Below are 25,420 nucleotides of genomic sequence, written 5' to 3' on the forward strand. Positions count from 1 at the left end.
ACCATCCCTCTCACATGGCTGTCCAGTTGTGTCTGGGGGGCTTCCAGGGTGGGAGAGCCCACCACGTCCCTAGCTCATTGGTCCCATTCCCGTACTTCTCTAAAAGCCAGGAAGTTCTTCCTGTTACCCAGCCAGGACCTGGCTTCCTGTAACTTGAGCCTGTTATTCCATGTCCTGCACTCTGGCATGATCAAGAAGAGATCCTGTTTGTGACAACCTTTCAGGTTCTTGTGGAGTACTAGCATATCTCCCCTCATTCTCCTCTTCCCAAAACTAAACATGCCCAGTTTTTCCCATCTCTCCTGGCAGGGCTTTGTTTCCAGTCTCTGGATCATCCTTGTTGCCCTCCTCTGAACCCTTTCTAGCTTGTCTGCATCTTTCTTCAACTCTGGTGCCCAGAACTGGATGCAGGACTCCAGGTGAGGCCTAACCAGCGCTGAGCAAAGGGGAACTGGCACTTCATGTGGTTATACTGACCCACTGCCCACCTAGTTCTCTGGGGGCAGCTTGGCAGGGTGTCCAGAAAGGTCCTTTCCCAGCACTAACTGGGCAAGCTGGGACTTGAACCCGGGACCTTGATAAGCAGAGCAGATGTTATGCACCTGAACCTCTGCTTGCATTAGCAGCACCTTCAGTACAGCAGTACTCCGAAAAGTCTGTCTCCTGTGAGGCCTGCAATGATAAGGCTTCCCTACTGAGCCAGCCATTAATGAATAAAAATTAAGACACTTAAAACAAATCCAGTTTTCCTCTCCCATCGGTGTGTGTGGAGAGGCTGAAGGAAAAAAGAATCTTTTCTGAGCACATGACTCTCTCTGTCCTGTCCTGAAATGCCCTCTCTAACACAGGCGGCCTGTACGATTAGAATAATGACACACACCAGTTTGAACAGATGTCGATTCAGCCACTTGGATAAGCTCCATTTAAAGGTCCACCAGAGGACTGCCCTGCATTTGAAAACCTCCTCCAGTGGAAGGACTGCCCAGTCAAGTCCCGTGTAAGGATAAAGAACTGTTTCAGGGAAGATCTGAGTCTTGGAGCTGCCTGTCTGTGTGGTCTCTGTGCGTCACACCTTTGGGCTTTGCACCTGCCCGGGGCCTTTTGTCCGGAAGAATTTCCTAGCTGAACTCATTCTGGTGGGAGCCCCTCCACTCCCCCCCCCTACTCTATCTAGGAGGGTCACCAGCATTTCCCCTAGTTTTATGGGTACCTCAGGTCTTTACTAACATTTTACTGCTTGTATAACCTTTCTCAAATTTTCTCTGATCCTCTATTAATATCTTTTTCTTCTTGCTTCATTCACATTTTGTTTTCTTGATCTTTCTTTGAAAATCCAGCTTTATCCCTAAACTTCCCCCCACCCAAACACACACTAAAAATCAACCTTCCATCATTGCCTCTTTTTTCGGACCCTTTCTTCTCTGTTTTCTTCTATATTTCTCTCTCCCTCAGATCACTGGGTCACAGTCTTCCATATTCTGGTGAGAAGTCCTCTAGTTCTGTTTAAAGGATAGTGTTTCTAAATTTGAATCTATACATATGAAGTAGCATATGTAAATTTTATGCATATCACTCTCCTGTCTTTGTTTTGATGATTCATTTTCTCTCTTTTGGCAATTCTTAATTGACCATCCTAGCCCTCAAGTGTCCCGTTCAGGGCTATATAAATTAGTACAAGAACCAACCCTGTTTGCATTAATAACTTTCAACATTTTCTCAGAGCAGGGCATAATTCATACATGTTCAGACAGAAAAAGGGTCCTGCAAACCACTAGATGGGAAATGCAGGGAGTTGGTAGGACTTTTGTCTAGCTAAGCATGCATAGAATTGCATTCTAAAGAACTCTAATTATTTAAATCAAGTTAAATTTGTTTTAATAGTTGTTGTTTTCCAGGGTCAGCACCAGGTGTGCTGAATTGAAACAAGGTTCAATCCCAGATGTTCAGATAAATAGGAATTGAACTGAAGGGAAGCTACAGAGGCAAGATTTGACATCTTCCTCTAAGTGGGAGTTTCTTTTAGCCAAGATCCAGTTAAAGAGTGTTTTTACGATAGCAACAGAAGAAATCATGAATTGTTGTCAGACACGGTTTGAGCAACCCTAGAGATTTTGGGCAAACCTCATCACTACCTTGATTAATTTCTATGGCTTTCTTCAACTAACCATGTCAGTGCTTGTTTAGTTTCCCCTAAATGCCAGGCATTGGTGGTAACAAAAGTTTTACAAGCATTTTCAGCCAGGCTTTTATAGCTCCCTGGCAGCTTGATAGAAAACTTCCTGAATCCATAAACACATAATTAAATGCTCATAATATAAAGGGCTATCGTGAAATAAAAAGTGGGTAGTAAAGTAACTTTTTCTCCTCACTAAATCGCACAGTGGTGGAGCAGTCTTTGGCCTATGGTACCTGCTTTGTTCTTGGCCCCAAATATGCCTATTTATCATCAGATACCTTTTGATACCTGCCCTAGACTGGCTCTTTCTGGTACCTCTTGCCAAAATTAGGCATTTATGGCAGATGCATGGCTACTGCTGGAAACAGCAGTCCTACATCTGTTTCTCCTTTCTCCTCACACCTGTTTTAAAGACACTTAAACAGCCCACCGGTTTCCCTACTAATCCACTTCCCCTCACCATGCGATGACCAGGACGGGGAAGATGGTCACAAACTCTGCAACCTCCAGTTCCGGGCTTGGTCAGATATTGTAGCGGCCCACATTGCAATTGGGAAATGGCTTCTCGCAATCAACTGTGACACCACTTCTTTTAATTCCCAAGTATTACAGCACCCAAAAGTTCTTTGGTTTGGATTACTGCTCAAGCCAGAGAAGAAGGTGAGGTTCTGCATGTGCTTCTCCATCTCATTCACTCACTAATCTTCCTTGACCCTCTGGCGGCAGGGCGACTCTTCCTCCAGTGACTCCGTCCTTGCAGGAGTCACTGGAACGTCCTGTGCATTGGTGGGCCCCCACTGAGAACTTGCCCCCCAGGAAGAATTTCCAAAACATGTCAGGCTTACAAATAAAGCGTCCTTTGTTATCTGGCGCTCTCCTCCTTTCTGTTTGTGCTGCCGTTTGTTCTCTTTGCCATTCCAAATGAGGCCAGCGGATGCTCCCTCGTCTTTCTCTCCCGCACCTGATGCAGCCGCTGGCTCCTGTGACGCAGAAGGCATTCAGTGGAGCAAAGCGGCATCAAGCAGGCGCACATGTTCTCAGAGAGCACAGAGGGGTTAGTCCACTGCAGCAGTGGGAGCACACGCTTCCGATTCTGATGGCGAGCCTGCATTTCCTGTAACGGAGCGGATTAGAAATACCCAGGGCCGAACATATGCAGTGTGGCTCCCAGGGACTTGGTGCGGGGAAAGCAAAATGTACCTTTGGGTGAATACTGAGGAGGTACATTCCCATGGTGAACTTGCAGCATCCTAGAAAACTGGTGCTGAGTCAGTGGCTTTCCTTTTCAGTTGCAGATGACTAACAGGCCTGTATCCTTTATGGGGTGACTTACAGGGCTGGGTTGCATAAAGCGGGAAGGCCTAAAAGAGGCAAGGGCTCCCAGATCCCGTGCTAAAATCCGCACCCTTGGTGTGAGGCGCTGCCATAGTCTGTCCAGCACCCCTTAGCGCGTGAAGCTGCTTTCTGCCTGCCGGTTGAATTGTGTTTGGGGAATTCTCTTGGGAGCCATATTCCAGCAGTCAGCGGGCCATGGCAAAAGGGAAGGGGCCAGGTTACCAGTATGTTGTGGCCTAAAATGTCCACCGCCTGGAACTAAGTCTCAGGGTTGGGCTTTTTAGAAGGGGGAAATGCATGGAAGGGTGCACATCACCGAGCAGTTCGTGGCTGGGGAAAAAGAAGTGGGGGAGGCAGACACGCTTCTGACCACCTGGGAATCCCAAGAAGGCCACTTTTGGCCCCTGGGCTTCGGTCTCTGCATCCCCTCCCTCGGCGTGTTCCCCGAGAGCAGCATCATAGGCTTGTGGCTGCGAGTGATCACAGGGCAGCCAGGTATTCCAGTGAAATATTTAGTAACTTGTGATATTTACTTTTGAGCTGTTCTGCATTGCTTCACTGCCTCTTTCAGCTTTCTCACTGCAAGGTTTCTAGCCTGCACTGGCCAAACCTCTGTAACTTCTCAAGCCCATATTTTACTGAAATACTAAAAAAGGATGACTCCTGCCTTTATCCTCATGTACAAGGCCGGAATCTCACGGGCCATCATGGAATAGTAAAAGGTCTCAGAGTTTATAAGTCCCCAAGTCAGAACCCCAAGATTTCTTTCTGGTGTGCTTCCTAGTTTCAGGGCCTCTGGACCAGTTAGCACCTGTGTCGGGAATACTGTAATGGGTCCTTTAATGATGACCTCATTACACTGCTACCCCTGAGCTTGAAATCTAGTAATTTCCTGACCTGGTGAAACATATTTTAATGCACTTGGTCTTAAAGCAGAATTGAAAGACAGAGAAACGCTTAAGGGGCTGGCAGAACAAAGCGCACATGGACAGATGTGAAAAGATGTGAATAGGATCAGGCCATCAGAAGCACTGCAAAAGCCTTCTGTCAACACAGAGTTAAACTATTTAGACAGGTAAGGGAGGGGGTGCAGCAGATGGATCACAATTAGAGGTCATGCAATTTTTCTTAAATTAGTTTATAGCTTGTTATACTGCCCAGTAATGCCTGTATCTGATTCTATGGATTTTTAGTGCTTTCCGTGGGATCTCCAATCAAACCAAGTTATCCAGGCAAGTGTGTTACACTTAAGTTTTAAACCCATTCTTTTGCACTGAACATTTTAGTAAAATCCTGTCTCTCTTGATGCAACCACGGACCTCTCTGTTGTGCGTTTAATGATCGCTGTAAAATGTTCCCTTTGTGGGTGTACTTTTGCTGCGATGGGAATTGGAACAAATATTCACCAAAGTGCTAGGAAGGCTTGTACTGATGCATCTGTTTGTCTGTCTGTTCGTTTGTTTTGGCCAAAGCGGAACTTGCTGAATGGTCCTTGTGTAGCATATGACAGTGATCCTTCATCGTGGTCCGTAGAGCAACTATAGACTCCACCGTGTCTCGTCTTCATATACTGGGGGGAGCGGGGCGTGCAAACCATGATAGAATCCAGGCTGGATTTGCTGCAGAGCATCTTAGAGAATCGTAGAATAGCAGAGTGGGAAGCGGCCAGAATGGAATGACTGTCTCCTGGCCAAAACGTGGTGCCTGGCACTGGACTTTCAGCTGATGAAGAAGCTCTCAGGATGGGCGGACCTTCAGGTACCTGGGCCCAGAAAGGTCGTGCCCAGCCCTTCCCACTCTGCTAGGAAGCCAGCCATCTTGGTTCTGCTGCTCTTCCACATACGGCGATGGTTATTGCTTCCTTTCGTCCTGTTCTGTGTGCTTGCTCGGTCAGTACGATCTGTTTTGTTTTGTATGACCATGTGCCTCTCAGTCGTGAGCTTTCCTCCCGCTCCTTCAGCTTGTTCTTCCCTTTGTCAGGAAGGTCGTAGATCTTTTGGGAGAAGACTGAGCCAAAGTAAGAATTGCGCACTTCTGCCTTTTCTGTGTCATCCGTTCTCATTTTGCCGTCCACACTGAGCGGTTGAACCCCCATCTCTTACCTCTGTCTTTTACTTCGTACATATCTGAAGGAGGCTTTTTTCGTTGCTTTTAGCATCTCTCTCTCCCCTCAATTAATTTACAGCTTCCTAGAGATTCTCTTCTCTTCGTTTTTAGAAGAGAAGTGGCTGGCTAAGCTGGCCACCTTGCGCATGGTTTTTAAGAAACGTTGGGTTGCATTTTGGTTGATCCCATACTAGGCATTGGTTAAACCGCGTCCATTTTAATTTGTTTTAATTTGTATTTTTTAAAGTCAGATTTAGGCCGCTTTGCAAACCATTAGACCAACCTAAAATCCTTTAAATGCGTAAGAGAAGATTTACTTTAAAGGCCGGTCAGCAGGAATAAGGCTGATGGAATGCAGTGTAAAAAAAAACGAATGCATGAAAGTGAATTGCTGTGAGCTTAGGCAAGGAAAACATTTCTGCCACCCCCAATACATGAAACAGAAGGATTCACATGTTACATGGGCCCATTCGGTGGCCAGAACTGTGGCTAAGTGGACTGGGAATGCTGGGAGTTACAGTCCCACAGATCCAGAGGGTGTGACATGAAGGAACACTGTTCTTCAGCAGGCATTGCTTAGTTTACTTTCCCCAGCCACTCCGCAGCAAGTCTCTTTCAGCAAAATGCCTGTGGCTGGAGGAGAAAAGCAAGATTAAATTGTAATTCAGCTGGGTTCTCACAGGAGGGTTCAGTCAAACCATGCCTTCCTTTCTGGCCTCTTTGCAGCATCTGGATATCTGGCTGCTGGGATGGTCCACAGCAACAGGTGAACATCTCTGCTGGCCCGGAGGTAGCTTCTGCACAGCACCAGGCCTTGCGATGGGTATTTCTTATTATTCTTGCAGTGTCTGTTTTTATGCCGCATTTCGGGGAAATTACCGCTCTGCTGGAGTTGTGCAGATTACCAGTTTGGGGGAGAAGGAAAACCAGTTTGGTAGTAGGTATCTCATGTTTACCCAAGGACTCTAAATCAATGTATTAGCTTTAAACATAAATTGCCCATAATAGTATCACACCCCAGTTGTTTCCTGTGTTGGCTTTTGCTTCCTCCAAGCCTTAACCCGGCTTGACGAAAGACCTGTAACCCTGAAGGAATGCCTCCATTTACAGTAACAGCTGGGAGCTCATTAACTCTCTTCTGGGCTGATCAAAGGGACCAGTAACTTTTGTTTAGGGAAAAAGGTTATCAGAAGTTTTCGCTTTTGCTTTGTTTTGTTTCCCTCTGTTCAGCTACAAATAATTCTTGAATTATTGGCTTTGGCAGCTTCTAATGTAGATCTTGTTCAAGTGCAGCCGCCTTGAGATGTCGGTAGTAGGCAGCATATAAATGGAAGTATGTATGTATGTATGTATGTATGTTTGTAGGTAGGTAGGTAGGTAGGTAGGTAGGAAGGAAGGAAGGAAGGAAGGAAGGAGGCTGTGTACTTTGTAAGAAGGGTTTGCAGGAAAAAGCACAATTTACATGGATAAAATGGAAGGGAACATTGGTATTTCCCTCATCCTTTTGCATCTCTGTTTAAGCAATGTAGCTGAAATTTCAGATAATGAAAAAGATTTTTGCATAGTCCTTTTTCTCATGTGGTACAAATAAAAAGTCTCATGGTGCGACTTGGATAAAACCTATTGCATTTGAACTCATGTCCGTCAGAGCTATTGGCTATTCAAGTAAGTCATGAACCCAACTCCTAAGCTGGGTCTGCGCAAGAACCGTTCACTCGTCCAGTTTGTTTGTTTGTTTATTTATTTTAGATATTTGTATGCCGTCCTTTGCAAGAGCCTCAGGACGGCTTACACAAATAAAATTCCGAGGTACATAAACAATAAATTGACAATCCGCTCTGGCTGCAAATTAAAATACAGTAATAAAATTCAGTATTAAAACTTATTAAAATATTGATTAAATAAAAAGTTCTTAACCTGGTGCCGAAAAACATATAATGACGGCGCCAGGCGGATCTCTCTGGGGAGCGCGTTCCATAGATGGGGCGCCTCCACAGAGAAGGCTCTAACATCTTTCACAGAGGGTTCCCAGAGGAGGGCTTCTGCTGTCAATCTCGGGGGGTGGGAGGGCAAATATATGTTTCTAAAGCCTTGCTTTGCCATCATATTTCATTCCTGTTTGGAAGCATAATGGCAGGGTAAGCATCCTTAGCTTTTTAGAGGCAGCATCTGTATTTTTTGTTCCATGTTTATTTGGACTTTTAAAATAAATTATTATATATGCAGAACAAAGATGGTAGAAAAGATAAATTGCAACTAGCCTTACTAGAGTCATCTGCTGGGGTTGGATGTCCTGGAGGACCGGGAGATTTGGTGCAAATGTTATTCAGGGTCCCCTTCAAATCTGCTTTTGCCCAAAATATAGGCACTGTCCAGTGTAGGTATTTATTTATTATTCACTTATTTTAGAGAAATCTAAGCTGCTTAGACTGCAGGTGGCACAGTGGTTTAAACTGCTGTGCTGCTGGGCTGGTTGATCGAAAGGTCGCCGGTTCAAATCTGCACAACGGGGTTAGTTCCCGTTTCTCCGTCCCAGCTCCTGTCCACCTTGCAGTTCGAAAGCATGCAAATGCAAGTAGATAAAAAGGTGCCACTTCGGTGGGCAGGTACCAGCGTTCCGTGCACTTCGGTGTTTAGTCCTGCCGGCCACATGACCACGGAGACTGTCTGCGGACAAACGCTGGCTCCCTCAGCCAGGAAACGGAGATGAGAGTCAGGAAACTAGAGTCAGGCATGACCGGACTTAATGTCAAGCTGAAACCTTTACCTTTTTAAACTGCTTTTAAAAGTATTTTCTCAAGGTTGCATGTAAGATGTAGTTAAAGATTGAAACAACACAAATACATTGAGAATAATAAATAAGGCAGTCATGATACGTAAGCCATCCATCCCAGCATAAAACCAAGAAAGAAGAAACAGAAAGAAAGGAAACCCAAACATACAAAACCTTGAACAGGGATCAAAAAACCCAATAGAGCCACAAGCCTCGTAACTTATCTTCTTCACTGAAAACAGTCTGAAACAAATGGAACATGTTTAGGGCCTGTCTATACTTTATTATTTGCTTTTATTTCCTGGGCTGGAACAGCACAAGAACCATCATCTCAGAAGGCTCTGTTGACTCTAAATCACAACAGACTCGCAACAGACTGCCAGACACACAAAACCAGGCAGCCGGTTCTGAATAAGGTCTCTAACCTCAGAAGCGGTACCCTCACAAGTCCCTCCAGAATGCTCTGAACTTGTGAGAAGGAAGGCATAAAATTAAGACGTTTGAGATGATTATAAAATATTTATTTAAATGCCAGGCTTCTGTCCTCTGCCCTTCTGTAGAACTCCGAACCATAAGAAGCATCAGAGAAGGCCTGGACTGTAACAACATTAGACATTTTGGTTGCTTCATCCCCAGAAGACTAACCAGGAACAAATACAGTTTCTTCCAGCCATGAATTGGCACCAGCCCCAAAGTATAATCAGTGGTCTCCCTGACTTAAATTTATTCTGTAAACCATTGTTAGAGCTCATCTAAAAAACCCCTTAGGCAAATAAATAAATAAATTTCTCCCATCTGAAATCAGTAGGACATTGAAACTGCTTTAACATTGAGCTTGTGCTCCTGGATTCCAGCATGTGCTCTTTACTCTCCCTCTGCAATCAGCAGGGCTTGAAACTGCTTAAGTTTTGGTGCATTGTGCTTCAAATTAAATCTAAGGAATACAGTTCCAGTCTATCCAATTTAATAGGATTGATCCACAAGTGACTGATGATTCGAAGTAATAATTGAAACCACAGCTGAGATTGGAAACAGTGATCCATCTTGATAGCCAGTGTTTATTTATAAGGAATCCCTGTTTTAAGTCAACTTTTTGACAGAAAGGCAGTGTCGAATTAAACCAATTTAGCTAAATACGGTTTTGTGGTAAAGCATTTGCTTTTTGCTCAGAGGGGCCAAGGGTCAGTCCTCAGCAACACCAATTAAAACAGCAAGAGAAAGGCCATTTTTCACCCCAAACCTTAGGGAGCTGCTTCTGGTCAGTGCAGACTAAAGGTCAGGCCTGAGGAAAGTCTGGCACTCCAAATGTGGCTGAGTTCCAGTTCCTAATAGCTCCAGCATCATGGGCCATGATCCAGGATTATGGGAGCTGGAGTCCAACCACAAATCCCTCTGAACAACTTAACATGGTTCTGTTTGTGGAGTTGGAGTACTGAATTTGTTTTTTGCTTAAACTGTAACAGTTTAGCTATTTCTGGGTTATATTTTTTTAAACCATCGGTCATTTAGCCACTGTCTGGCAATGCAGACTATTTGTCCGTCTTGCCCAAGGATGAGAAGCTGACGGTGATCTTAATTTAGTCAAATTTAGTGAGAGGTCAGAAGTGAATAATAGCGTAAAAAATAAAATAACCACCGTAAATACACGGGCTCTTTTTGTCATGCTTTGCCTTTCTTTCATTCCCCAAACCACATGCAGTTGTTTGTGTGTTAGAGAAAATACTTGTTTGTAGAGAGCTGCTCTCTTAAATTGGGACCTTAGGGCATCATCATCAAAACCAGATGCGTCCTTCTCCCCTGGAAACAGGGGAGGTAGGAGAATATTATCTGTGAAAAATTGAACTCTAAATGTAGGCTTTAGCTCTCAGTGACAAATAAAGGTGGCATGAAATTGATCACAATCCTGGAGGCTTTCTTGGCCAGTGTGGGAGTCTCTCCAAAATGTTAATTGTAAAATATCCACTCATTGGAATGCCTAAGTCCACTTTAGTGCTTCTGAATGGCCTTGGCTTGTTTTTCTCTAGGCGGTTTGACATGCAAGGTACGCACAGCGCTTGCGGGATCCCTCCATCAGGAGTCGAAAGGCCTTTGCATAACAAATGCACTGGTTGTGTTAGTCTTTCAGTGACGCCTTTTGTGCTGTCGGCTGGCTCTGCACAGGGTCTCTCCAGTGATGGAGGGGTTCTGCTTCCTGTCCTCAGGTTGGGACGTGCTTCCTCTCCCCTGAGAGTCAACCCAGAAATAATGGCAGCTGCATTAATCACACAGGACACAGGGGAGAAACCTCAGGCCTCCAACCAGGACTGGCGTACCTGGAGTCCCTGCCCAGCCCTCTGGCCTTCCTCCGAGGACCATACAGCCTCTCTGGGCCTCACCCCCTTTGACCCAGCCTCTCGTTCGGTGATGGCTTCTTGAATCGTAGTTCCCCCCCATTCTAAAAGCACACACATTCTCAACTGAGCGCTAGCTTTTGTTTCGCTTCCCCCCCCCCGCCCCACTGTGGGGTTTTGCTTTGCCTCCCACCCCACTGTGGGGGGGGGGGGCATCCCCTTAGCCTTTGGCAACACCCAGCACTGGACTGTGTGGTATCTGAGAGCTTCTCCAACATGGAATTCATCCCCTTGGCTGAAAGGAAACGCTCAGCCCTGACATGAGCAAGGGAGCGGATCTTCATTTACATGCCAGTGGGGAGCACAGGGTCTTATCCCCCTCATTCTGCTCCCACCAGTCCGTTCTCCCTCACCCCACTCCCAGCCCATAGTGGAAGCATGCTCCAGCGTGAGGAAGGCACTTTGGAGAGAGGGCTGTGGAGGGCAGGGGACATCAGTGCCACTCAACTAGTTACCCCCGTGTGGTGCCTTAACAAAACGGGATGCTGCTCTGTCTCCTTCTGGGTAATGAGCGCGTGGACTGAATCTGCCCCCTTGGTGGCTGTCTTGGCCCTCAGAAATGGCTGCCACGTCGACCCTGCAAGGCCCGTTAATGCCAGGAAAGAGAGCGAGAGGCCCAGCTGCCCTAGTGCAGGAGGACCAAGTCTGGAGCGGTGTGGTTGCCCTCTGTTCAAGCCGCTGCTGCAGTTCGCAGGCTCTTGCCAAGGTGACCAGCACGTGGGGGACCCTGCAGGCCCTAGGCCGTGAGCCACGCCTCTCTCGTGGGCACTCATCCTTCCCTCCACGTGACTTAAGGTTGCTTCCTCCATCTGTCAAGTTCTCCAGGCTCTTTGCCGTAATCTACCCTCCAGGGGCCTAAAATCTTCTCAGGCAGGAGCTCCCGACTGAGTGGGACCATTTTTGGAGGCATGTGTAAGAAGTCCCAGTGGCAATGACCGTCAAAACAGGTGCTTAATGCCATGACATTGTGTGACTCATTGCCGGCACTTAGGGAAAGTGTATGCAAACAGTTGTTCTTGTTGACTAACACAGAAAACCCCTGCCAGTTCAGTCAGAAGGTCCATCCAGTTACAGGATCCTCCTCACAATAGCCAACCAGCCGGCTCCAGGAAGCCCTGGAGTTGAGGCCCTTGCAGTTGTGTGTCCTCAGGATCTGGTGCTTACAGACACACAACATCAGCATTTAGGGGGTCTCGTTTCACTATTGTGGCTTAAAACCATTGATAAATCTCTTTCTTCTCTACGATTTCTTTTGTGATTATGTGAATCAGAGTCAGAATTATGTGAATGTTTGATTATTTCGGTTCTTAACCTTGGTAAAACATGTTTGTGGATACTGTGGTGGTTCGTAATTTTCCAAGACTGTAAGATGTTCTTTTTGCATTCCATCAAAGTAGGTTTGGCTGTCTCAGGAAATGGCACTCACTCAGAACCTCAAGCCTTTAGTTTACCTGATGTTACCTCTCTGTTACCTGGTCATGCAAGCAGCTCAGGTGAATGTTTACAGCAGCTCTTTGGTCTGAAGAGGTACTATGGCAAAAATAGGGCCGCAGACCCGCTAGGTGAGCTTGGCCTGTATCTCAGCCCAGCCTGTCTCGTGGGGTGGCCCTTTGGATGCAACTGGAGTAAGACCTGACCCATCTGTACCCCCCTGAGCTCTCTGAAGGAAAGACTTTGCTTGGAAGCGAGAAACCGTAACTGATTCTGGGCTGTCTTCCAGGGTGGGCTAGTATTATTCCAGTGGTGCAGCACTTTAGGGGTAAGGGTCCAAGCCAGACCACCTGGGGTCCCAGTGCAAACCCCCCCCCCCCCGGTTCCACAAATGCCAGCAGCTCGTCCCCCAGGCCCCTCACTGTGGTCATCAGTCATTTCATTCAGCAGCCATCTACGTTCTGCAACAGCTCTCCTAAGGTTTGATTAAGAATTTTAAGAAAGAGCTTCACGCTAAAATATGCTGGGATTCTGGGTGTTTTGTAAACACCTCCCTACACCCCTAGAAGGAAGCCCCTTAAGAGCTGCTGCAACATGTCTTTGGCCCCCAGACTGAAAGAAGTTCAACATCTCTGCTCTGGGGTGATGGAGAAAGGCTGTTGAGATCGAATTATCTGGATCACACTCCAAGGGGCCAAGGTGCTGTTTCCCCAGCCGCCACTACCTATGTCTCATTGTCCCTCAGGGGCATCGTGGTACCCAGTAGGTCAAATCCATGCGATGGGCATCACTGCTGGTGAAGGACTGGTTGAACAAGAGCAAGGGAAATCTCTTCGCCAAGCTCATCCTTAAACTTCAGAAAGTGATCCACCAAACTTGCTGTGAAGCCCTGCAGATGGGCTTCAGACTGCAGACTTGACAAAACACCTCTCCCAACCACCATCTGCCTGGACCTTGCACTCAGCATCTGAGGCCTTCCTCCGACTGCCACTTTGAAGGGAGGCTTGGTCGAAGGCCACCAAGCAGAGAACCTTCTGGCCATCCATCCTTCCTTCCCTCCTTCCTTCCTTGGCGGCCCTCTAATAATGGAACAGGCTCTCACCGAGGCCTTCCTGGCACCACCTCTAGTCCCCTTTGGGGCCAGGCTGGGATTGCCTCTCAGGCCAGAACATTTCACTACTCTTAAGTATCTCATGGGTGTGGAGGAAGGGAAGGTCAACTGTTTTAACAGGTCTAGTTAAACCGATTTAAACAATCTTAGTTATTTAAGTGGCCTAAATTTGGTTTTACATTTCTGTCGCGAAACATATTACACTTTTATTGTTAGTTGCTTTTATACTGTATTTTATTGTACTGTATGAACGGTTATAAACTGCCCCGAGAGGTCCAGGGATTGGATGGTATAGAAGTATGGCAATGACAATAAATCCCAGCCCTTCAGTAGGGCATCCCGGTGAGCCTTCCGGCTTCTTTCCCTGGTTTTCCATTGCCTGGACACGGTTCCTCAGTCGCTCAGGCCAGTCACTGGAGTTCCACCCGTGTCTTACTCCTAGGAGGAGTAAGATTGGCAGCCTCTGCACGTAGGTGCAAAAGCTAAAGGAGGCTTTCTCAGGCTGATGCCTTCCAGAAGTGTTGGGATGGGTTCTCAACCCTGGCTGGGGGAGGCTGGGATGCGAATTATCCCCCCCACCCCAATGCATGGGAAGTGTTTAGGGCTCCACACTGCTTCAGGCCAGTCTCTGGGTGGTTCCTCTTCCATCCCCACCCTGCCTCTTCATCCCTTGGTAGCCATCCTAAGCCACCAGGGTCGAGGCGCAGGTCGAGGCGCCCCTGCATTGAATGGGCATGAGATAAACCTCCTTGAGCAAATTGTGGGGTGTGGGTGGGGGGGCAGCCAGTGATAGTTGGAGGCAGCTGTGCATTTATTTACCTGGAATCTCTTTTTTCCCAACAGCCCTATTACCATATTTAAATGCAAGTATGTCTCTCTTAATGGATACTTTACTGTAGTTTAGAGGCACTGTAGTCTATTACTTCTGCTGTTCAATTTTTCCCTGGTGTTAGAACTAGAGTTAGTGGGCTTGTAGTTGGCTCAGTTCTTTGGCTCTCTTTCTTTTCTCTTCCGTCCTTTTTTCCCCTGTATTTATTTACTGACTTAGTTACCTAGTTTTGGCCTGTAGCCTCTGAACACTTGTTCTCATAATGCCGGATTTACAAGCCACCTAATTGATTGCTCTGCATTAATTGCCCTCTTGTCACCTCAACCAGAATTGACAAGAGCAGTACAGAGATAGGTGCACCTTTTCTGCAGTTCACCTTGGATTAACTTGGACCCCACCCCAATTCTTTGAGGAGACCCTGAAAGAACGGAGAGAATTTTTTCCTCAGTCAGGTCCAGAGCTCAGGAAAATCCTCTTCCTGTGTCCCAAAAGCTCCCCACTGCATCACACACACTGACACACACCCCTTTTCCTAACGACAGTGGGAACCACGCAGGAAGTCCATGGGGAGAAGCAAACACTCTCCTTCGCCCCGAAGGCTGGGCCACGCGTGGTCGAATAATGCGGAGGGCTGCCGCTGCTGCTGTTCCTCCGCCGACGCTGCTCCAGCAGATTGGAAGTGGGTGGCTGGAGAAACACTGCAGGCGAACATTGAGACGGGGAGGCCTAGCGTGGTGGCCGCATCCAGCGCCCCGGGCAGGGCGGCAGAAAAACGTGCATGGGGGAGCCGCTCCTCCATGCCACCGCCGCCGCTGCTCTCGCCGCCACTCTAGACATTCAGAAAGAGGGGTGTGCTTTGAGAAAGCCGATGGGAGGCTTGCAAAGCCGGAGACAAGCTCAAGTGGAGTTGAAGAGCTGAGGAGGAGTTCTTTAAGGCCCCGGAGAGCCTTCCTGGTGTGTAGGACACTGGTGCGTGCCCAGGGTTGTGTCCTTGGTGCCCCCTCTCCACAATATCAGTCCCCGTCCACCCCCCAGGATACACAGCCAGTTGCAGGAGCACCCCGTGAGCAGGTGTAAGGCCAAGCCGTCCTCTTACATTCCTGCAGTTTTCAGGAATTGCATGAACCCAGAACGGGGTGCCGACCCCCTTGCTGGCTGGCAGCAGATTTGGGTGTGCAGGGCTGCGTCTGCCTGGATGTGCTTGATGTGTAATATATGGGGCCCGGCAGGGGATCCCTAGTTTACAACCAAAGTGGTGCACTGGATGGGAAGGCTTGGCTCTGCTCCCTCCCCTGCCTTGGCTTGCCCCACTGCAAGGCAGGCCTCCCCCAGTCCGACTCCCTCTGCCAGGCCAGGCCTCCCCAGTCTCACTGCCTCCAGATGTTACCTGGTCTGGGATGATGGAAGTTGCCTTCCAACACAGCTGGAGGACGTCGGCTTGGGGAAGGCCATGATAGATTCAAGTTGACTTCTGCTTGGATCCGGGAGTTTCATTTTCATGCTCCCTCAGGGGGAAACCTGCTTGCAGGTTGAGGAGGGTAACTAAAGCAAACACTCATGTCTTTGCTTCTAACTTGGAGCGGGGGACGGGGGGTGGGGGACGTGCCCCTGCCCAGTCACAGCTGTGCTGATGGCCTGCATTTCTGCCTGGATTTTTATGGGAAATTGACTCTTTTGCCCCCTCCAGGGATGGCGAGGAGTTGTCCTCTGAGGCTGCTGGGGAGCCTAGCCTGTCCCCAGATGACTGACATTTCAGCCCATCCTCCCCCAATTGGTGCCCTGCAAATGGTGTGGAAAGCAGCTTACCGGGTGCCTGAGGCAGGAAGGCTAGCAGGGAGGGGAGACGCCCAGAGTTGGTGGTCCAACCCTTCTGGAAGGATCGCCATGCTGAAGGGTTCTCCAGTCTACCCCGACGGTGCGGGCTGGCTCTTGGGGCCCACTGCACCCACAGACAGAGAACTTCTGTGTGAGGCCGCCTGCTTCCTGTCTGTGGGGCAGGCAGGAACCCACGGCACAGTAGTGTGGGCCGCACCTGGTTGCCCTTTGAAGCGTGCCATTGTCATCGTTAAAACGCACCGACTTAAAGCATGCCCGAGCGGCCCTCCCCTTCACGCACGCATGAGCCACACCGGTCGCGCCCGTGCTCTGCTCACGGTGGCTGGCATTAACACGGGCTGTCCGTTGCATCTTTCCTCTTACCCTTCTTGTTTTTCCCCATGGCCAGGTTTCCCGGCAGCAGCCTACGGACCAGTTGCGGCAGCGGCAGTGGCAGCAGCGAGAGGATCAGGTAGGGGCTCTGGAAGAGGTGGCTGCAGGGCATTCCCTCAGAGTGCAGGGCAGGTAAAAGCTCTGCCGGTATTCCGTGTGGCTGCAACTGTCCATCGGGTTCTCTGGTTCTCCTCGCATTTGTCCCAGGTTGAGAAAGCCACCAGACGAAACCGAACGCTACAAGCGGAGGCCATGAGTCTCAGAGTAGTGAACAGGCTGTAAGATAGCGCGAGCTTTTGAAACCACGGGAGCTGTAGGATGGACCTTTTATTTAAAAGGAAAACGGGAAGGACAATAAATATTTCCTTTGCTGAGCAGTTTGCACTAGGCTAACAATGTAATCTTTCCTCCCCCGCCTGAATCGCCAGCTTTACAGTCTGGAGTGCTGTAGCTGCAGCTTTACTCAGAGATACTCCAATCCCATCAGCAGTAATTTAGAAATCTGCAAATCTATTGCAATCAGCAAGGAATGCTAATCACGGGTTGAGGACCAGGCCATAAAACACAGTGCCCAGACTTAATCAGTAGATCGTGCCAGGGCCACCCCACTACCCTACACATCAGGATTTGGGTTTCCCTCCCCCGCCTCCCCATGATTTCTTGGTTATTGCTGTCTCTCATTCACATACTCAGCAAGTGTAAACAATTGATTTGCAAAGTATTTCCTTTTTTATCATGTAAAACCATCGCAATCCAAATAAGGCGACATGCGTGAGCCCAGCCATGTGCAAGGACAGAGTGGACGTCCTCATACACGGACGCCCACTCTTCCCTCCCACCATGGGCAGGCAGCAGGCTAGTCGAACCTGGAAGGCCGCTGCGATAGCGTCTCCCAAGACCCAAGAAGAGATTCTCCCCAGTTGCAGACACGATGCCAAGCTGCAGTGGAAGGTCCTTAACCACAGTTTGGCATGAAGCCCGAACAGAGAAAATTATGGCCAGCAAGTAGGTCTGCTTGCTGCTGTTTGTGCTACTCGCAGTTGGTTAGGAGGTCTGAGCTGTCGCCTCATGGCCATCGCCGCAGCGGCACACGCTGGAGGTGGAAATGACTGGACAAAGCTGAGCATGGAGAGGATGGAAGACAATAGCAGACAAGCCGCTCTAAGCCATGATCTGATTTGCTTGTTTGCAAGCTCAGTCCTTGGTTTTAGTTCTTAACTATGGATAGCCCAAACATAGGGCACGATGCAAAGAGAGTTTTAAGGTTCTAAAGGGGTTTAGGCCACCTTTATGGATCAAACCCTTGCACAGTGTAACTGGAGTCTAAGTCAGAAAGGCTCTGCCAAAGAACACGACCTTTTCCAAACACCTGCACAAAACCAATGCGCTCTTTGAGCTTGGATATAGCTTCACCTTTTGTTACCTGCTGCAAACTCTGGCTCTCATTTTTCTTAAGAAATATTAACCCTTTTCTGTCCACCTATGAAAAGCTCCGCTCCCTTCCAAACCCTAGAGTCCCTCCTGCTATGGGAGGGAGAGCTAAGCGTTACCTTATCAATTTCAGGAGATGTGAATTAGCACCTCGGCATAACTGACCAGTTGATTCAATCATGAGTGGGCTGTTAAGACTGACCAGAGCCTTTCTTTGTTGCTGTGTTCGCTTGTTAGCAATTCTGAATGCAAGAGCAAGGACAGAGGGGAGGCTCCCCCTCTTTGAGTGGGTTCAGTAGCTCCCCAACCCGTCTTACTTGCGCATCTCTTTCTCTCTTGCCTAGCATGTTTACTCAGCCATTTGTTCTTGCTCATTTTAAGTGAGTTATTGGATGTGGTGGGAGAAGGGAAGAAACAATTGGACGCATTCTGCCTGGGCCCAAATTCCCCTGCCAGATTTGTACACAATGAGACATGTAGCAAAGAGACTGGCGGTATCGGTTTTATTCAGCTCTCTCATGATTATATTCATTTAGTGTGGAATTTCTATGCTCGTTATTAGCTAGGCCTCTTCAGTCCCACCCCCCCAAAAAGGGGGGAAGATCCCCAAAGTGGAAAGGGCTGCCAAGCATTACCGCCCCCATTAGATTTTGGGGTACAAACTGGATTCTTTAGGGTCCAAAGTGAGATGCTTGGAGAACTCCGTTCCATGCAAACTGGCACTGTTTCTGGGGCTACAAAGGATCATCCATAGCAGTTTAATGTTGTGGTTTGTAAGAAAGATCTGGGGAGGAGGGGACTTGCTAAGCAACATTGGGATAATATTTTTCCTTTCCCTTCTTTTTCCTTTATTTCTACCTTTTTTTTTTTAAGAAAAAGATTTTATCTATTATTTGAGGAAGAATGGACAATCTTCTATGTCCTTTCCCCTTAATTTATCCTGATTCAGTTCCAGTCTTATTTTAAATAGAGATGATGAGTTTTCCCATAGAAAAGCTCAGGGTTCTACCAGATAAACCTCGACCTTTATTGTTGTCCTGTTTTAATTAGAGTGCGATTGGTGTCCATTGCAACTGAATAGAGCATCAGCCAATTTCTCTGCTTGATATCATTTGATTCTTTTTACTTTATCTTTTTATTTTTATTTGGTTTTAAAAGAAAGAACAAATTAACATGTGATACAAAGCTAGCTCTAACCAAAATTAACAACGACTTATCTGGCAAGTTTAAAGAGCAGTATGGTAGCCCGACATACACCGCCTGTGTTTTCAGAGTTTTTCCCCGCATGCAATGCCACCCCTGCGACTCTATACCTTGACTGTAGGATTTCCCTGGAAGGGAACCGATGCTGATAGTGAAGTGTTTTCAGGAGCATCGGAGTGCAAGTGCCCTGCAGATTGAGCTCCAGACTGATTCATTACAGGACAATAAAGAAGGGAAAACATTGGCTAGAAACCTCGGCCATCCATTCTTGGTTGATTACAGGGATGTTACACAAGGCGCCTTTGCCAGACCCCATCCTGAGCTGAGAGCACGGTGTCTTAAATTTATTATCCAAATGATAAGACACTCTTCAATTCAGTAAGCATGTCTGGGTCTCCCCCTAATGAGAATATTACATGGAGGGGGTGTCTTGCACCTCCCCTCTACACAAGGGAAGACGGGTCAAGAAAGCCTCCAGGCGCAGTGTTTGCGCTTAGAACTAAAACAGTGGAGAATTTTGCTCCCCGAAGCACGGGAGACTCCCTTGCACACGCAGGAGGAGGATGCGTGTACATGGAAATCTCTTCCCCTCGCCAACAGGGGCCATATTTTCCTTTTGGGTGAAGAGAAAGCTCTGGCATTAGTCTAGAAGCTGGGAGCTATGCAAATTCAAGCGAATTCTGCTATCCCACCTCTAGGTCAGGACAGCCTCCTGACTAAGGCAGATAACAATGAGAATAGCTTTACAAATAAAATCACAGAGCATTAAAACAAGCCCAAAGAAAAACAGGTAACAACAAAAGGCAAGCTGAAAATACACTAAAAGCTTAGCTAAATAGAAACACCTTGCCTGTCTACCTAAATTACATCAAAGATGGGTCCAAACTGTCTTCTTGGTAGGGAATTCCACAGCAGCCAAAATGCCCTGCCCTGTCGCCTTCTCTTCGTGACAGAATGAAGGCTAAGCTCACCCCATTGGTAAGGAAACCGGGTTCTTCTTGTAAGCCAGGCCTTCTGGCTTACCTTCCCAGCACTTCACTTAGCCTGGATGCCATTTTTAATGAGTCAGGACTGGAGCCCCATTGCTATGGCAGTCAGCGTTCTGCAGCAAACCGCCCTGAGACAGTTTCACTATCAGCGCCGCGTTTGTCCCCATCCGGAGTATGCACAGATCTCGTGTGGAAGCCAGCGTTCCCTGTCCAGTGTGAAGGACGCAGCTGCTCTGGGCACATTCTTTACTGCATGCTTCGTAGGAAAGGCATCCTGCCTTTGCTGACAGGATGCCATTACGTTCAGGTGAAGGGTTCCTCTGGCATATTTGAAGCGCCAACACTTTGCTTCCCCAGTCCATGGAGTGGGTGCATGGCTGCTGCCTCCCCATGTCCCAACGGCCACGTGGATGAGACGTGGGCCGTGCAGAGGTCTCTAGGTGCAAAGGCCTCATTCCTGAGACATTTCCACACTGGGCTATTAGGCATACGGGCCTCCCTATGGGGCACCCATCCCACACTTTCCTTAGCTGAGTGGCGGAGGCTGGCGAGTCCCGATGCCTCCACTCCATGGGGTGGGGGAGGTTCTGTCTGCATTCCTTGAAAATGCCATTTGCTGCTTTGCTCCCCCTGGGAGAAAGCAAAGCCATCGGGCTGTTTCCAATTCTGAGGCAAGGGTCTTCACTCTGTACATCCGAGGCTCGGTCCTTGTGATCATCCCGAGGGCCAGAGATTCTGCTGCCGGCCGCTCCCCTGCGTGGCCCCCTGCAAGTCCCTGCGCTGGGAAGCGAGCGGCGACACCGGCAAGGGAGGGCCCCAGCAGAAGCCGCCCTTCTCTGCCTGCCCCCTCGGCTAGAGCACGGCTCCTCCCGCAGTCCCGAGCTGCACGACTCCTTACTGTCCTTTACACTTGCCGGCCATAACAATTCTCATGACACGAGCTACTGACCCTGATGGTGAGTGAGTAGTTATGTTCTTGTTGTTTTCTCTCTTGCTTGGTTGGGGCTGCTGTGAGAGAGGGGGTCTCTGAGGCATTCTTTCCGGCCTCTCTTACACTGGGACGTGCACTCCTCTCAAACACTCTTCTGAGCACGCTCAGCAGGAAGGTTTGTCCACACCTATTAATCCTCTGTGTGTCCAGCTTCTTGTTAGTAGCAGCTGGGGTTGCATGTTTTTTTGCTTGTTCAGATGAAACGGTTCAAGAAACAACTCATATCCAACTCTTGAAAAATGTCTCTCTCTCTTCAATTATTATTTGTTTCATTTGTTTTATTTTAGTACACCTTCTCTCTTTGGTTTTATTGCTTTCCCTTACTTAATAAAATGAAACACATGTCGTTCGTAAAACATCTCACATCTCCCCTTGCCTGTTCTTAGAGTGTTATGTATCTGTGGGACTGAACTAAATGCATGCACTTGTAGTAGTCATTACTGGTAGCAGTAGACGTAGTTGTAGAACATGCATTGAGTTGATATGATAGGTAACTGTCAACTCGAAAGAGCGTGGCAATCCAGGCGTAGGCATGGTTCAATTGGGAGAATAGGCCTGCTGCTGTAGAGTTCCACCCAGTGCCAAGATCCAGTGGTACATTGGCCATCAATTCCCAGCTGGGGCTTAGCAAATTCAGCAAGTAAGAGCCCTCCGCATTCCAGCTGTGGAAGCCAACTGACCATCAGCGAGGGCTTTCCTATTTTTGCCTGTCGCGATAAAAGAAAGAGATGGCGTTTTCATGCAAAATACATTTACTTGTGGGTAGTTCTCACGTAAGCCAATGGGAGTTACTCATACGTAAGTGTCCTAATGTTTGAGGCCACGTTTTCATTCCAACAAACCTTATACCATCACCGTTTTCAATAGTGCATTGAACTTTTCAATATTTTCATCCATAAACCTGGCTGAGCAGGAAAGCTGCCTTCTGGAGGGTTGAGTGCGTGACTGTCGGACCGTACTGAGGCACAAGGGAATTGGTTTTAGATCCGGAAAGGCAAATTTGGCCATACCACAAACCCGGTGCTTGCCACAACTTGTATTAATTCCCCCTTCACCGAATTACAGGAGGATCTTTTTTCTCAGGTATGGCTGGACATTTCATTACTGGCCAATATTAGGTCTCCCGAGACAAGTTTCATCATCTTCATCATTGAGCCAGAAAACTGTCTTTTACATTTGTTTTCCTTTTTTCATATGTTTCCTTTTTCCCCCCCTCCTTTTTTACACCCAGTTGTCCCTACTCAGCTTCTCAAAATCGTTTTCTAAATATGCTACAGCGAGTAGGATTGGTGGCTGGTAACTCAAGTCCCGAGTGCCACATTGCATTTGGTCTGTGACCACTGCTCTTTTGCCAGCGCATTCCCTGCTCGAGAACAGATTCTCGCACCACAGCCCCCCACCCTGCTCTAGCCAGCTCAGCATCTTGCCTGAAGATGCACCGCTGCTTTGAGTGTATTCACTTACTAGCATGCTCTGTCTAAACAGCTAAAGGAAGACTTGACTCAGCACATGTCACAGGAAAGAGATTAATTAAATTGCGTGTTCATACGTAGCTAGGATAGAATGTCTGTCTTGTCCAGTGGGCCGTCCAACACACGGAAGCCCCCGTTCCAAAATGTGTTGACCCAAATGAGAAGTACATGCCATTCCTCGATGTTTCGGAGTTATAAACTGCTTGCTGCGAAGGTACATAATTTAACCCTTAAGTAGCAATCCACTACAAGAAATTATGGGACCTACTGTTTAATGTGCAAAGCAGGGAAATTAGAAAAGAAGCATATCTAAAACTTAGCAAAGCGGAAAATTGCACGGGAAGCAGCAATCCACAATTTAGGTGAACCATAGAAGCGTGCAAATTGGAGGAGGCCTAGAAGGCCAATGGGTCCAATCCCCTGCTCCGTGCAGGACTCAAGTCTCCCATCCAGATTCTAACCCGGCTTGACCCTGCTTAGCTTCCAAGATCAGGCAGGCTGGGAGGCACTTCGGGCTCTATGGAAGCATCATACTCTTAACTCGGGCACTTTCAAATATTTAGTTTTGCGACAATGAAAAAGATGGTGCAAAAGTTGAGCTTCTCTACTCAGAAGGATGATGCCACATGTTGAAACGGTTTGGATAAGCACTTGGGAATTTTTTTTCCAGTCCAAGGTGGTTGCCTAGAAGAAGTTCTGGCCGCTTTAAAAAGCAATTTGTTAGCTGTTTCAGGAGGACGTAAAAGTTAATCCAAGTCAGATATTCTCAATATTATCTATTTATTTATTTAAAACATTTCTATGCCGCCCCCATCGCAACCAAGCCTCGAGGCGGCTCACAATAGCCAGAGTAGCAAGGCCCATCTGGGAGAAAGCCCCTCCTCCCTTACCCAAATGGTTTCCATCTCTGGGAAAGCCCGTAATTGTAGTAAATTAAGCCCCACAAAGCCGATGCAACTGAAAGAGACCATCCTGATGTATCAACAAGACAATTCATTTTGATTCTATGCTGTAATGGAAAGATCCAGAAGGAGTTAAGTGGAAAGGCTGCCCCTAACATGCCACACCCTCCTCAATATGTTGGACTACCGTTCTGATGGCTTGTGATGATGGGAGCGGTAGTCCAACACCACTGGAAACCTCCTTGTTGGGAAAGGTCATTGAGCCCTTCCAAATGGGGCACTTCCCGGCCTGCATGCAAAACAGGATGTGGCCCATCTAACCCAAGTACTTTCCACACCAAGGACAGGCAACCTGCTACCCTTCCAGTGTTTTAGACAGTGATTCCCATAAACCCCAGTGATTTATGGGTGGTGTAGTCCAAAGAATCCATGTTGTGTTCGGGGGACCTGGCTGGTTATCTTTGCTCTATTGCTGACCGGAAACTGCACCCTAGGCTCTTAGGCAGAGCCTTGGACTGGAGGATGTGGGGGGCTGAAACCGTTCCCTAGTCACTTCTTGTGCTGCCGAGCATACGAAACAGGCAGAGTTAGATGATCGGTCCCTCTGTGCCATTGGACCCTCACCAGTCTGCAGGGTCCTTAGACGTGGAAGAAAGATGCTGCCTTGGCGTTCATATCAGTTCTGCCCCAAGAGCTCACAAGGTGTGTTGGAGGACGACTCCCATCCTTTCCATGCAACAGAGCCACTGGATGGTGGCAGCTGTAGACCAGCACCTTCTGGGGGCCTGCAGTTCGGAGCCACTGACTGAAACCCACCCATTGTGGGTAGTGGTGGCTTTCCAAGGGGTAGGGAGGGACCATTCCCAGCCCTGCTACCCAAGATTATTTTAGCTGGGATTGAGGTCCCTGCCTAAAAGGATTGCCATGCATGATACCAGGTCCTTTGGACAGAACAGAATTGATAGAACAGTAGAACTGCTGATGACCTAGAGGGCCATCGGGTTCAGCCTCCTGCTCAGTGCAGGTCTCCAGGTTAAACTAAGATGGCTGAGAGGGATCTTGGATGGGAGAGCCCCCAACTTCCATAGCACATTGGTTCTGTTGTCATACTGCTCTAATGGGGAATTTTTCCTTGTAGCCAGCCAGAATCTGGTTTCCTGTGACTTGAACTCATTATTCCAAATTCTGCACTCTGGAATGATTGGGAAGAGCTCCTGGCCTTCCTCTTTGTGACAGCCTTTCAAGTACTTGTAGAGTACTATCCTCTCTCCCCTTAGTCTTCTCTCCTCAAGGCTAAGCACGCCCAGTTCAGTCAGTCTCTCTTCAGAGGGCTTTGTCTCCAGTCCCTTCCCAGCTTGTCTGCATCTTCCACTCTGGTGCCCAGAACTGGACACAGGACTCCAGATGAGGCCTAACCAGTGCTCAGTAAAGGAAAACTAGAACTTCATGGGATTTGAAGTGATACTTCCATTAATGCAGCCTGAAATAGCATTTGCCCCTTTTGCAGCCACATTACTTTGCTGGCTCAGCTTGTGATCTACAACAATTCCAAAATCCTTCTCATATGCAATATTGTTGAGCCAAGTATTCCCCATCCTGTAATGATGCATCGGGTTTCCTTTTACCAGGTGCAGAACTTGGCATCTGCCTGTTGAATTTCGTTCTGTTGCTTTCAGCTCAGCACTACACCCTATTGAGATCACCTTGCACTGTCTTTCTGCCTTCCAACGTATTAGCCCTCCCAACCAGCCATTTGCAAATACTGTAAGTGTTCCCTGCACTACTTCATCTTCTTTGGGGAGAAGACTGAGCCAAAGTAGGGATTGAGCAACAGAACAGAACAATAGCAGAGCTACGGCCACCCATCTGGCCCGCTCCTTTCCTGTTTAGCGAAGCAGAGTCAACATGCTAGCTCAGGGTTAGTGATGCAGCTATAACCGTGTACACATCAGTCAAGATCTGCATTGCACTGGGTCCTTAGACATCCCCAGAGACGACAGTGAAGGGTCTCTCGCACAGGCAGCGTTCTCTCTGCCGCGCCCAAAAATGGTGCCATGCGAAGTGAACTTTGGC

General features: G+C 48.0%; 1 protein-coding gene across 17 annotated transcripts in view; it reads left to right on the plus strand.

Moving 5' to 3' along the window:
- MSI2 (musashi RNA binding protein 2) overlaps positions 1 to 25,420 on the plus strand; it is a 437,270-nt gene that overhangs the window by 360,565 nt on the left and 51,285 nt on the right. For 13 of the 17 annotated variants that reach the window (XM_044430042.1, XM_044430028.1, XM_044430029.1 and 10 more), the window contains one exon: positions 16,376 to 16,438. The exons of 2 other annotated variants lie outside the window; for them this stretch is intronic. In XM_044430042.1, coding sequence (XP_044285977.1) covers positions 16,376 to 16,438 — 63 coding nt within the window. Of the gene's footprint in view, positions 1 to 4,704; positions 7,457 to 16,375; positions 16,439 to 25,420 lie in introns of those variants that run through there. 2 more of the 17 variants (XM_044430043.1, XM_044430047.1) reach the window with 1 other exon arrangement.

Source organism: Varanus komodoensis, unplaced genomic scaffold (assembly GCF_004798865.1).
Source record: "Varanus komodoensis strain SLA01 unplaced genomic scaffold, ASM479886v1 scaffold20_1, whole genome shotgun sequence".
NCBI classification, from domain to species: Eukaryota; Metazoa; Chordata; class Lepidosauria; order Squamata; family Varanidae; genus Varanus; species Varanus komodoensis.